Source organism: Nerophis lumbriciformis, linkage group LG03, assembly GCF_033978685.3.
Source record: "Nerophis lumbriciformis linkage group LG03, RoL_Nlum_v2.1, whole genome shotgun sequence".
NCBI classification, from domain to species: Eukaryota; Metazoa; Chordata; class Actinopteri; order Syngnathiformes; family Syngnathidae; genus Nerophis; species Nerophis lumbriciformis.
The window spans coordinates 53,456,778-53,471,039 of record NC_084550.2 but is presented as its reverse complement, the minus strand read 5'-3'; the positions used below and the strand labels follow the sequence as shown (position 1 = coordinate 53,471,039).

Here is a 14,262-nt window from a genome sequence, read left to right as displayed (position 1 = left end):
TCCGGAGTATAAGTCGCATCGGCCGAAAATGCATAATAAAGAAGGAAAAAAAACATATATAAGTCGCACTGGAGTATAAGTCGCATTTTTGGGGGAAATTTATTTGATAAAAACCCAACACCAAGAATAGACATTTGAAAGGCAATTTAAAATAAATAAAGAATAGTGAACAACAGGCTGAATAAGTGTACGTTTTATGAGGCATAAATAACCAACTGAGAACGTGCCTGGTATGTTAACGTAACATATTATGGTAAGAGTCATTCAAATAACTATAACATATAGAACATGCTATACGTTTACCAAACAATCTGTCACTCCTAATCGCTAAATCCCATGAAATCTTATACGTCTAGTCTCTTACGTGAATGAGCTAAATAATATTATTTGATATTTTACGGTAATGTGTTAATAATTTCACACATAAGTCGCTCCTGAGTATAAGTCGCACCCCCAGCCAAACTATGAAAAAAACTGCGACTTATAGTCCGAAAAATACGGTATGCGGCCCTTGGGTGAAATGTTTGAACGCCCCTGCGATGTAATATGTAATGTTGTTCAAAACAAATTTGTGAAATTTTTCTAAATGATAGCGTGACGCAAAATATGTAATTGAATTTGAAAATTGCAAGGATTTGTCATGTTAGTGTTTTCTTCCTATACTGTCCTAAAAACCAGCATCTGCAGCGGACATTTGTGTTTTACAAATTTGTTTTGGATAATTTATATATGTTTTGCTGTATTTTATTTTGTAGGGCTGAATTATTTGTCCAAAATGTATAACCCTGATAAAAAAAATACACCAAAAAAACAACTGTCCACTGCACTGGTTCTCAGGAGGACATGATCACACTCTTGAGAAATAAAACGTTTTCACTGCGAAATACAATTTGTTGTGGTTCGCATTGGCATGTCATCAGAATACAACAAAGCTGCTGTGCTTATATTTCCTTGTCAAATTAGATATTCCACCTAAATGCGGCACAGTATATGAAACAAGGCCAAAGAAATATCAGCAATTCAGACTGTGTGACATCAAAGTCAGAAGGGTGCATCATTTGGTAACCATGAGGATACGGAGCAGACTCTATGACAGATCCACCCGCAGTCTGTCTGGACGACAAGTAGCAGCATTAAAATTAACACCAGCTCTGGGGCTGATTCTCAGTCAAGCTGCAAACACGCTGCTACTGCTGCTTTAAATAACTTTCCTCAAAAACCTCAGCTGAAAATAGTCCCTCGACCAAAAGCACTACTGACCCGGACTGGCGAAGCTGTTATGAGAATCCTTTTGATAATTATAATTTTTGCGTTTTCTATATAATGCCAACGCTATAACAGGAAAACCTCACATGTATAGCCTTGATTATCCTTTGTATGGGAGTTTTTCCCATTGTAAAGGGTCCCAAAATAAGTCACCGTGCTACGATTCCGCAGACTTGTGGATGATAAGCACCATTTAAAAACGGCAAGCTATGACAGAGAGATTCGTTGAGCTGGTTTCTTGTTTATTTAATTGGCAAACTAAATGCTGGGTCATTCATATGGCGTGATGCCGCCATGTTTACGCAGCTAACAGCCAGCCTCATTCTGGGTAGCATACCATACAGCGGGAAAGAGGGCATTTGATAAAATGTAGAGATGTCCGATAATGGCTTTTTTGCCGATATCCGATATTGTCCAACTATTAATTACCGATTACGATATCAACCGATACTGATATATACAGTCGTGGAATTAACACATTATTATGCCTAATTTTGTTGTGATGCCCCGCTGGATGCATTAAACAATGTAACTTTACCATGAATTGATTAACGTGGACCCTGACTTAAACAAGTTGAAAAACGTATTCGGGTGTTACCATTTAGTGGTCAATTGTACGGAATATGTACTGTACTGTGCAATCTACTAATACAAGTTTCAATCAATCAATCAAAAACAAGGTTTTCCAAAATAAGAGAACAACTTCAACTCCAGAAAAAAGTGCCAACATGGCACTGCCATATTTATTATTAAAGTCACAAAGCGCATTATTTTTTTTAACATGCCTCAAAACAGCTTGAAATTTGGGACATGCTCTCCCTGAGATAATCCTGATACCCATTACAACTATAGGAAATACTATACTTTGACTTTCACAAAGTGCATTTTTTTTTTTTTTTTTTAAACATGCCTCAAAACAACAGGTACAAAAACAATAATGAAGGCACACAGCTTCAGTCCAGAGTATACTAGAGCATACTTGCCAACCTTGAGACCTCCGAATTCGGGAGATGGGGGGGGGGGGGTTTGGTGGTAGCGGGGGGTGTATATTGTAGCGTCCCGGAAGAGTTAGTGCTGCAAGGGGTTCTGGGTATTTGTTCTGCTGTGTTTATGTTGTGATGTTCTCCCAAAATGTGTTTGTCATTCTTGTTTGGTGTGGGTTCACAGTGTGGCGCATATTTGTAGCAGTGTTAAAGTTGTTTATACGGCCACCCTCAGTGTGACCTGTATGGCTGTTGCATAAAGCCGTAGATATTATGTGACTGGGCCGGCACGTAAAGGCAGTGCCTTTAAGGTTTATTGCTGCTCTGTACTTCTCCCTACGTCCGTGTACACAGCGGCGTTTTAAAAAGTCATACATTTTACTTTTTGAAACCGATACTGATAATCTTGAAACCGATACCGATAATTTCCGATATTACATCTTAAAGCATTTTCGGCCGATAATATAGGCAGTCCGATATTATCGGTCATCCCTAATAAAATGTACTACTTTTCTCAACTATGGGGAAGAATAACAAATTAAATTAAATTAAATATGTGTGGTGGTCAAGCTAGCTCTGTCCTTAATTATTATGAGGCACCATTTAGCCTTTCTCAAATAAAAATGCCCTATCCTTGTGTTGTTTTCAGCTGTACAAACTGTTGAAATCATGATAAAGATAAACGTTTCTTCAGAGTTCCTCGAAAGACCATCAAGAAGGGCGGTAGAGTGCAAGATTTTACGAAAGACGAAGACAAAAGTGGTTCTCGATTATAGCACTCCAGTCCAAGAGAGCAGAGTCGAAGAATGTACGAGTTTGCAGTTGTCACTTTGTTAAAGGTTTGTTTGGTATACAATACTCATTTAGTCCATCCATCCATCCATCCATCCATCTTCTTCCGCTTATCCGAGGTCGGCTGCCCCCGCGACTCATACTTGTTCATACATATTCATTTAGTATTTCCCAATTTATATGCAGGCATCCGCTGACGTCACATGTGGGAAAAACGTCACTAATGGGGCATATTCCAAATGGATCATTTAGCAGAAGTATGAAGGAAGGCAAGATTGTTGACTTATTCATATCCCAAATACACAACAGCAGGTACCAATGGGTAAGAAAATGTGGTTTTGCATAATAGAACCCATTTAAAGGGGCCCTATAATGCAAAGCTTTTCTGAAATAGTGGACAATATTCTGAGAGCCAGCGTCCTGTGACTCGAGATGTGTACAGTAACTTAAGACCAGGGCTGTCAAACTCATTTTAGATGGGGGGGCCACATGGAGAAAAATCCACTTCCAAGTGGGCCGGACTGGTAAAATCACGGCACGATGACATAAAAATAAAGGCAACTTCAGATTGTTTTCTTTGTTTAAAAATAAAACACGCACATTCTGAAAATGTACAAATCATAATGTTGTTGTTTTTTTTTTACACTTACATGTTGTGGTTAATAGTATTCTATCTTTATGTTTTTGTTATTTATACTTTCTGAATAAATTATGTGATAATGTTCATTAGTCAACTCTTTGGTGTTCATTTTTAATCTAGATAAAAAAAATAATATCAAAATCAAATTACAGGATGTTATTTATGTAGTTTGCTCATTTTCCTTGACTGGTGCACTAACATCATGTGGTTTATTATTATTTTTTACATATATAGCATCATCTACAACAGTGGTTCTTAACCTTGTTGGAGGTACCGAACCCCACCAGTTTCATATGCGCATTTACCGAACCCTTCTTTAGTGAAAAATAAAACCTTTTTTTTTTCAAATTCAAAACAAAGTTATAGGTTTTTGGTAACACTTTAGTATGGGGAACATATTCTCAGTAACAAAGACTTAATTTAGAGTTATTTGGTTAGGGTTAGAGGGTTAGGGCCAGGGTTAGAGGGTTAGGATTATAATAAGGCCATGCCGAATAAGGCATTAATAAGTACTTAATAATGACTAGTTAAGAGCCAATATGTTACTAATTTTCATGTTAATAAGCAACTATATAATGGTGAATATGTTCCCCATACTAAAGTGTTACCATGTTTTTTACTGGTGCACAAAATGTACCGTGCATGAACATCACCTTGTTCAAACAACAAAACTAACACAGTGCATAAACTCACAACAAATTACACACCTGCAAATCAGTGTGACTTCTGCTGTTGCCGTATCCGTAATACGTCGAAAGGGAGAAGTTTTTATTTACACGATGAGTCGGGTGTGTCTTGACCTCCGCCGAACCCCTGAGCCCGACTCACCGAACCCCTAAGCTTCGATCGAACCCAGGTTAAGAACCACTGATCTACAAAGATACAAATAATTGCTATTGCGACATCTAGTGGACACATTTAGAACAGCAGTGTCTTTCATTTAAAAATATCGGCTCATTTTTATACTTGGCAAACTCATTCCGCGGGCCGGATAAAACCTGTTCGCTGGCTTAATCTGGCCTGCGGGCCGTACTTTTGACACCCCTGCTTTAGACCAAAAACAAACGTCTACTGCAGAGGACGCCGGTCCTCAGCAAGCAATAGGAGCGTTAATAAAAAAAAACAGAAGACAGGCCAAATGATTTATCTTTTGCTCATGTAAGCCATGTGGCGTGCACCGATGTGTGAACTTGAGAAGAAGCCACTTACTACTGTGCACAGTCGATGAGCTGATATTCATTGGATCTTTCCCAGCAGGCCCGCACGCCCTCGTCCTGCCAGAGGATCTTCGCGTGGTCATAAAACTCCTGGAGAAAGAGAGACAGACGGAAAACGAGCAAAAAAATGACTGCACGAAGGATGAAAGGAGACAAAAAGTATGTGTGTTCTTTGACGTAAGGGCTGCGTCCCCAAGTACTAATCTGGGCCTTGATTGGTGAGGACATGGAGTGTAGGCGATGTTAGTTGGGAGAAGAGGAGCGGGACTGAGAGGCAGGAAATAGACAGTTCATGGAGTTCATAACTTTAGAAGAAATGCAGAGCTTTGTGCTAACACAAAGCTTGGCTGTCACTGCACGAGGGCCCGCTATCTCCTCGCTATGATCTTTGGATGCTCGCATACAATGCCGGGACAGCACAATTAAGCCATTTTCCACCCAAGGGCTGCATGGTGCACCCCCATCCCACCAAAAAAAAAAAAAAAAGCCCCTCTCAGCAAGAACATAGTCAGCTGGCAGTTTCAGAAGTGTGGAAACAGGACGGCTGCCACAGACTCAAAATCAGCTGGCCTGTGTTTGATGGGGCGAACAGCTGACACTATAAAGGACCTTAAATAATGAATGTATCTTCATATACCAGCTAAAATGAGGTCATATCTACAAGTACAAAAGGTATTATTAAAAATGTATTTGTTCATATTAAAAACATTGGCTACGTCTACTATTAAACATGTATTTGTTCATACTAAAAACATAGTCTGTTTCTATTAAAAGCCTGAAGAAAGTCATTTTGGGAAGACAATAGTAAATTAAAATGGCAAATTGCAAAAAAGGCAAACCATTTTGTGTTTAGCTTGAAATTAAAGTGCCCAGTTTGAAAATCAATAAAGAAATGTTTGGAAAAAATAATAAAGTGTCAAATAAACTCATACACACATATAATTGTCTCAAATAGGGAAATAACGGGGCTTGATGGAAAACTGCCCCTTTTTTTTTTTAAATTTTGCCTATTATTCACAATCCTTATGTGAGACAAGAACATAAAAGTTAAAGTTAAAGTACCCATGATTGTTACATACACACACTAGATGTGGCGAAATTATTCTCTGCATTTGACCCATCACCCCCTGGGAGGTGAGGGGAGCAGTGGGCAGCAGCGGTGGCCGTGCTCGGGAATCATTTTTGGTGATTTAACCCCCAATTCCAAGCCTTAATGCTGAGTGCCAAGCAGGGAGGTAATGGGTCCCATTTTTATAGTCTTTGGTATGACTCGGCCGGGGTTTGAACTCACAACCTACCGATCTCAGGGCGGACACTCTAACCACCAACGTTTTATATACACACCGTAAGTATATACAGTAGGCACATTTATATTAAAATGTAATATTTATCTATTTTGCTCATTTTAAGCATACATCAGCGTATTAATTTCAAAGATGCATCACAACCTTCACTATTTCCTTCAACAACAACACTACTAATCATGGCAGACTTCATTCATAAGAGCAAACAACGACTACTTTGGGACAAATGAGGATCCAGGACCTTATATTTTTGAGTTTGAATCTAAAGAGGATGAGCTACAAGTTTTAGTCGCTGAGTGATAAGCTGATCCAGGAAGTAGCAGTATTGCTAAGTGCTAAACAAGTAATACAAACTAAGAACAAATAAAACAATCACTGACTGTACAATCTCTGCTCTCACTGGGATGCCGACTGATGGGATGTTTGTATCTTCCCGTCTAGATGAAAAAATTAATCGTAATCCTCGCGCAGGTAAAAAATAAACTTAAACATGCATCATTTTCATGTGTTTCTCACCAGCTCTGGGTCTAAGTTGAACGTCAGAGTTGACCAACTTCTCAGTTTATGGCCACAACCTTCTACTATACAAATGAGAGGCATGATTTATAATCTACCGGTACAATTAACTTTCACCAACTCAAAGGCGATGCAGCAGCTCACCGGCTCAGTATGTCAACAGGTGCAAAAGCTAGTTACCTTTCTATGATCACGGTGCTGCTAAAAGTTGTTCCTCTGTATTAGCGCTTACATCAATAAAATCACTAATACTTTGTTAATATTCAAGTCACATAATGTAAATGGAGTATTGTAGGCGGTTTTTGGGTGTTTTTAGAAAGCTTTATGGGTGAAATATGTTACTCTCATTCACTGCATTGTGAGCCATTTCATACTTGCCGAAATTTAAAAAGTTCTTCTCTTACATAAGAATTGTGATATAAAAAATAAGTGCAGTTCCTTTTAAAATCATCACATAAATGGACTGAAAAGAACGCAAATATTAATACATTAAATAAATAATAAATAAATAAAGGTGATGTAATTACCACACTAATAACATTACCGTATTTTTCGGAGTATAAGTCGCACCGGAGTATAAGTCGCACCTGCCGAAAATGCATAATAAAGAAGGAAAAAAACATATATACGTCGCAATGGAGCCCGGCCAAACTATGAAAAAAACTGCGACTTATAGTCTGAAAAATACGGTAACTATTGTTATTATCATACTAAGAAAACACAACAGAAAAACTAAAGTATTAAAATAAATGCAAGAAAAAAATTATTGAATATATAAAAACATTAATTAAGAATAACAAATACAAAGACAGACATAATTTCTGATATATAGCAAGGATATTAAACTTAATGGTTTAGGGGGCCACATTTCCAGAAAGTCCTGAATTCTCTCTTCACCATTAGTCTTATTTTGTATGTTACAGAGAACCAAAATCCTCTACAGTAGACATTTGGTCTATTTATTTTGTAAGAGTTACAGGAGCGCTCTGCTGTTTTTAAGGACCGTCTGCAAAAAAAAGCCAGTCAAAGATCATCTCTATGACAGCACAACAATCTGCAGCAAAAATTTGATTTTTTTTTTTTTTTAATTAACTTGTGGACCACTAGTTGAATATCCCAAATGATGAGAAAGAGAGGACCTAAAGTGGAAGCTTGAGGAACTAAATAAGTTGAACCAATGACTATGGACTGCATCTGAAGTAAACAAAGTACAGCAAAACCTTAGATACATAAATCACATTACCAAAAAAATGCGTAACTTCCAAAAAGGAGAGGACTTAAAGAGGTGCCTTGAAGATCGCCTCAGTTACGTTAATCATAATGTTGGACCCCAATGTTTGCTAGCAAGGTTAAAATGTCAATACAAGGATCTGCTATCGTGTTTACAGCATACTTGCCAACCCTCCCGAATTTTCCGGGAGATTACCGAATTTCAGTGCCTCTCCCGAAAATCTCCCGAGACAACCATTATCCCGAATTTCTCCCGATTTCCAGCCAGACAACTATATTGGGGACATGCCTTAAAGGCACTACCTTTAGCGTCGTCTGTCACCTGAAAAGGAGACTATTATATATGTCTCCGTTATCCATAGGTTTATCTATAACCCATAAAGTAGGCAGGCACGGAACTATTTCTCAGCGTGTGTTTATACCAGCCGGCAACATCTGGATTCCCATCATGCATTGCTTCAAAACTACGGCAAGTAGTAATGTCCAAAATTTCCAGCCGGACAAACAATATTGGGGGCGTGCCTTAAAGGCCCTGCCTTTGGCGTCCTCTCACCTGAAAAGGAGACTATTATATATGTCTCCGTTATCCATAGGTTTATCTATAACCCATAAAGTAGGCAGGCACGGAACTATTTCTCAGCGTGTGTTTATACCAGCCAGCAACATCCGGATTCCCAACATGCATTGCTTCAAAACTACGGCAAGTAGTAATGTCCAAAATTTCCAGCCGGACAAACAATATTGGGGGCGTGCCTTAAAGGCACTGCCTTTAGCGTCCTCTCACCTGAAAAGGAGACTATTATATATGTCTCTGTTATCCATAGGTTTATCTATAACCCATAACATGGTGGCCGAATGAACGGTCAGAGAAGCACAAGGCGGCGGCAACGCAGTATTATGGATCAACTTGCAAGCAACATCCCGTTCTCATTTGCGGATGTTTTCAACAAACCCGTGAAGGATATGTTCCCGGATTCAGAGATCGCTCGCCAGCACTCAAATGGCAGAACAAAGGCTACTCAAATAGTGAAAGGTAAGTGTTATTTTTTATATATATATATATATACATACATACATATATATATATATATATATATATATATATATTTATATATATATACTTTAATTTCGGTGATTTCTAGCTATAAATATACTCCCCTCCCCTTAAACCCGCCCCCCGACCCCCCCAATCTCCCGAATTCGGAGGTCTGAAGGTTGGCAAGTATGGTTTACAGTGGTCCAAGTTTCTCTATACAACAGGAGCACTTTAGTGTTTTTAGAATTCGATGCAAAAATGCTTGACTCCCAAGTTTTGAGCTGAACTTGGCTACCAGTTTAATAGCCTTGATGTAAGACATATAACCAAAGAAAATACAAAAAACACAACAGGGCAAAATTCTCAACTAAGAGGATGCCTAATTTCATGTCACTTTTTACTTAGTTTCTTACTTTTTCTTTTACACGCTGCCACCAGAAAAATCTGCCTCACTACTGGGAGACATAATGGAAGGTAAAGTTAACTAAAAAAGGACAAAAAGTGACCTTCTTATTCAATGAAGCGACGCGTGACTTTGTTCCAATTATTTCGCCTTTGTAATATTCCATTGTACGCACGTATCCAACGGGAGTTTTTTTTTCTTTTTGCACGGTAATTATAATTCATGACAGCATGTCCGTAGCCATGAAACGTTAACCTGCATTGTTAATACTCAGTGGCGGGCCGTGCATTTCCCACCTAGGCCTTCGGTGATGTCTGACTTCAATGATTACCTCTAAAAATACCATCATTAATGTCCCCACATGACCATTGCTGGAGAAATACTATACAGGATCACATTTACGCACTACTGGGCTTTGAATCACCTCAACAGTGTACATAACGGGTTATTTTCTGGCGCATTTAAAAATCAATAAACCCGCATCAGCAATTAAAACATATCTTATGTGGTACTGTCAAAATTAAAATTGCAAAAAAAACATTAAATGTGAAAAAATAAAGAAATAAAATATCTGAACTCACAATCTGTAGAAGCCATTCGAGCTCCCGGGGGGTTGGCTGACATAGTCTCACAAGATGTAGTTACTCTTTAAACATCCTTCTTGAAAATGGCCTTGCAAATATATGTGTTGTCTTGTCTAATCATAAAAGATGCAAACGAGGCGTGCTGGCGGAGTTCTTAAAGTTTACTCCACAAGGTGCTCATCAAAAACATCCCGCTGCCGGCATGGCTAAACGCGGCTACTGCGCATGCTCTTCACTACTGTGGCATGCTGGGTAATGGAGTTCTTATGTTACCTAGCTCATAACATCACAATATATATCTGCCTTTGGCCATCTAGAAGGCCTTACTGACGACAACTCGTGATCTGATTGGCTGTCGCAACTGTCTGTCAACTGTATGTGCCCGTTCACTTACAGTGCACAGACGCCAGCATTGTTGATTCTGAAGGTCTCCGACAGATTCCGTACAGCATGGCAACATAAGCTAGCTGAATTCTGATTGGATAAAAACTCTATAACCTATAAACAACAGCGCTGTAAGGGGCATAATATGACATGAAGAGAATATGACTACTTTTAGATATTTAAGGAAAGTAAATAAACAATTAATTTTGTCTTTAACTATGACCATGATTTCTGGTTATGTTAGGCCAGCAGAGAAGGCCTTGCTGGCCCTGACTGCACACCACAGTTAATACTACTGTATTTAAACCACAACCTTTTTAGTAATGATGGGTGAAGTGCGTTTGATTTCAATCTAGTTTACAGCAGGTGTGGTCCAATCTTGACATCTCCTGGACCAAGAAGGAAGCATGTGGGTTTTATTGTAAGAAGCAGATTTCAAATATGTCAAAAGGCTGTGTGCTTTATCTCGCCGTTCCTCCCACGCTAAAAGCAGAGTCAACCAGTTCGGCCAGGCAAGGAGGGGAACAGAAGTTTGGCGGGGCTGGGTCAATCGGACGGCTTACTAAATCATTCTCTTCCTCATTAAAGACTAAAAACAGACTATTTTGAACCTCCTTCAACCCTCCACATTACATTTCACAAACAGCAAAGTTCAGCATCCCCTCCAGTGAGTCCCATCAGGACAGACAGGTCTCAGATATGCCAAGGTGATATGCAATTCAATGCAATGACGTTCTCGAGACAATATCAGCACAAGACTTTGCTTTGCTTGCACATAAACATGCACATACTTCAATGAAAACGTTGCAGATTAAAACTAAAGGACAACATATCTGATTCATCTAAATATATACCAACAGGGCTCATACACTTCCATTGAGGGGTAGCAACAGTGCATGAAATCAGATTTTTGTTGGTACACAACACGGTACATACGAGGGACAGGAAATGTACCTTGTGTTGCAGTACTACTCGGTAACACAATACAGTGCAGCCCAGTGGGAGTCACGGCTAGCAAAAGTGCCAAGGAGAAGCCGGAGCTTAAAAACCCTCTTCAATTGTTGAAGTCTCCTGTTTGGGAACACTTGGCCTTCCCAGTGAAATACGTAACAAGGACAAAGACAAGTGGATAACACAAAAGCAGTGTATTTCCATTGTTCAGTACAGTTGGGGACTCTGACTAAAAACTGTGTGACAATAATGCTGCTCTCAGCTAATAAAGAACTTTCATTTACTAAAAAACAAAACATTTCCCACTGTATTATAAAATAGAATTTTTAAAAAAATATGTGAACTCTTACAAATTATTTAAAGCTGTGAAATGATTAAAGACGCTTGGTGGGAGTATTTGAGCAGCTCACGGTACGATCCAATTACGATACTTAGGGTGACGAATCGATTCAGAATTGATACTCGATTCAAACTGATTCTCAATTATTTTGTTATAGTAACTATAATAAAACCTTTTCAAAGCAGTTTACATGTTACAAAACCTCCTTTTGGTTGCTGACGTATGACATATACATACCTGCATCGAGTAAGCATGAAGAACATGTATTCTTAAAAAATCTAATACAATTTAAAAAAATAGATTTTTAACAAAACGATTTAAATAAATAAGGATCGCGATTCAGACATTAATAGATTTTTTTGAGCACCCCTCGTAATTATCGTTTGTAACTATGTCTGAAATATGCTTATTTTGTATAGGCTACAATGTCTGTATTAGGGATGTCCCGATCCGATATTTGGATCGGATCGGCCGCCGATATTTGCCAAAAAATGCGTATCGGCAAGGCATGGGAAAATGCCGATCCAGATCCAGTTTAAAAAAAAACTCTGGTCCGTGTTTTCTAACGCACAGATTCAAATAATACATTCCACTTTTCTGCTGCTCCCTATTTCTGTTCCGCATTTTCCAGCACACCTTCAACACATCCACAGGTCTGTGGAATCTCACGCAGTTGCTTTTAGCTGCTGGCATTGCACGACAGGCTCTTCCCACTCCTTCTTCTGTCTCCTTCTCACAGACAGCAAGCGCAACTTCTTACACACGTCATACGTCACATACGTATACGTCCTCTCCCAGCAGAGAGGTAGCAGTATGGGTAACGTTAGCTGTGATGCTAGCGCAGCCGCTAAGGTGTGCGCCTGCTCAAACGTCCTCTGCGCACGGCAAATCTATGCCACGCACAAAATCAAATAAAAAAATAAGCGCATAACAATTTTCGACACACGGACATGACAGAGAAAACAGTTTTTGTCATCATTGTTCAAATATTGTAACGTCTGTCGAGACGCTTATCTCCATTCGGTGCCACACACCCACACCATCAAAATGCCGAGGCAAAAATTTCCACATCAACACCGTATGAAAAAATTAGTGATTTTTTTAGTTATGATTTCCTTCTCTGCATGAAAGTTTAAAAGTAGCATATATTAATGCAGTATGAAGAAGAATGTTTTAATGTAGACATGCAAGCCTTGAAAGAACATTTTGAAAATCAAGACTACATTTCCTGCAAATGGGTGCATTTCTACCCTATATTTTACCTTTAGATTTATTCTCATATCAAACTCTTTTGGCTGTCTTTTTGACACTTGCATCAGGCGCTCCCCTCCACACCCCGGATTATAAATAATTCAATGTGATTATCTTGTGTGATGACTGTATTATGATGATAGTATATATCTGATAGTATATATCTGTATCATGAATCAATTTAAGTGGACCCCGACTTAAACAAGTTGAAAAACTTATTCGGGTGTTAACATTTAGTGGTCAATTGTACGGAATATGTACTTCACTGTGCAACCTACTAATAAAAGTCTCAATCAATCAATCAAAACACATAGAATCATCATACTGCTGTGATTATATGCATCAAGTGTTCATTCAAGGCTAAGGCAAAATATCGAGATATATATCGTGTATCGCAATATGGCCTTAAACTATCGCAATATTAAAAAAAGGCCATATCGCCCAGCCCTAGTTTCAATGATGCCATTTCTGTTTGTCATGTATAATTTTGTCTATTTTGTGTTTATCCTTGAATAAACAGGTCAGTTTCTTGTTACCAACCATTATGTATTATTCAAACTCCCCTAATTCAGCTGGCTAGTTGTTATCAAGAGTACTAAAACCCTTTTCAACATGATTCTGACAACTAAGTAGGCTAAATAACTTTAAACTTTAATACATGCTCGGATAGGCCAGTATCGGTCAGTATCGGTATCGGTCAGTATCGGTATCGGATCGGAAGTGCAAAAACAATATCGGTATCGGATCGGAAGTGCAAAAACCTGGATCGGGACATCCCTAGTCTGTATTGTACTAACAAAGATAAACAACATGATACAATTCTTCAGATATATTTGAAATACTGTATGTTTATTAACAACCCAAATGATATGAAAATTTAAATCAAGCTAAAACAAACTATACACTATTATATAATAAAACTTTGCATGTGTGTTTCGGATCAAATTGTCCTTTCCTTATTGGATTGCTTGAACTATTCACTATTGTCCATACTTAAACTTTTGTGTCTTAATGCTCAAAGGGAGCTCCCCTTTTTGTTGCAATAAAAACTCTTGCACTTGTGCTTGCAGAGCGTACCGTGAAACGTAGCATTGGTATGATACTTTCTGCAAAAACTGAAACTCCTTGAAAAATCACTTTGTATTGTTTGTGTTCTTTTTGTGATGAACTCTATCTAAAGGGCCAGCTCGTAGATCTTGCTCCACCTTGTCTGTCTGTTATGCTTTCAACAGTGTCAAAACAGAGAGGTGAGGCTTTGTCATGACACTTTAAACAATGTTATGTGATTAAACTAATAAATTAGTTAGCTCCATTAATTATTTTTTTTTATTGTCTTAATATTTCATGAGAATTATCTGCTAGCGG

At 38.5% G+C, this 14,262-nt stretch overlaps 1 protein-coding gene across 1 annotated transcript in view; it reads right to left on the bottom strand.

Annotated features, from left to right (window-relative positions):
- LOC133586940 (guanine nucleotide-binding protein G(s) subunit alpha) overlaps positions 1–14,262 on the bottom strand; it is a 107,404-nt gene that overhangs the window by 51,608 nt on the left and 41,534 nt on the right. Inside the window, exon 5 of the mRNA XM_061939403.2 lies at positions 4,891–4,988. Coding sequence (XP_061795387.1) covers positions 4,891–4,988 — 98 coding nt within the window. The remainder of the gene's footprint in view (positions 1–4,890; positions 4,989–14,262) is intronic.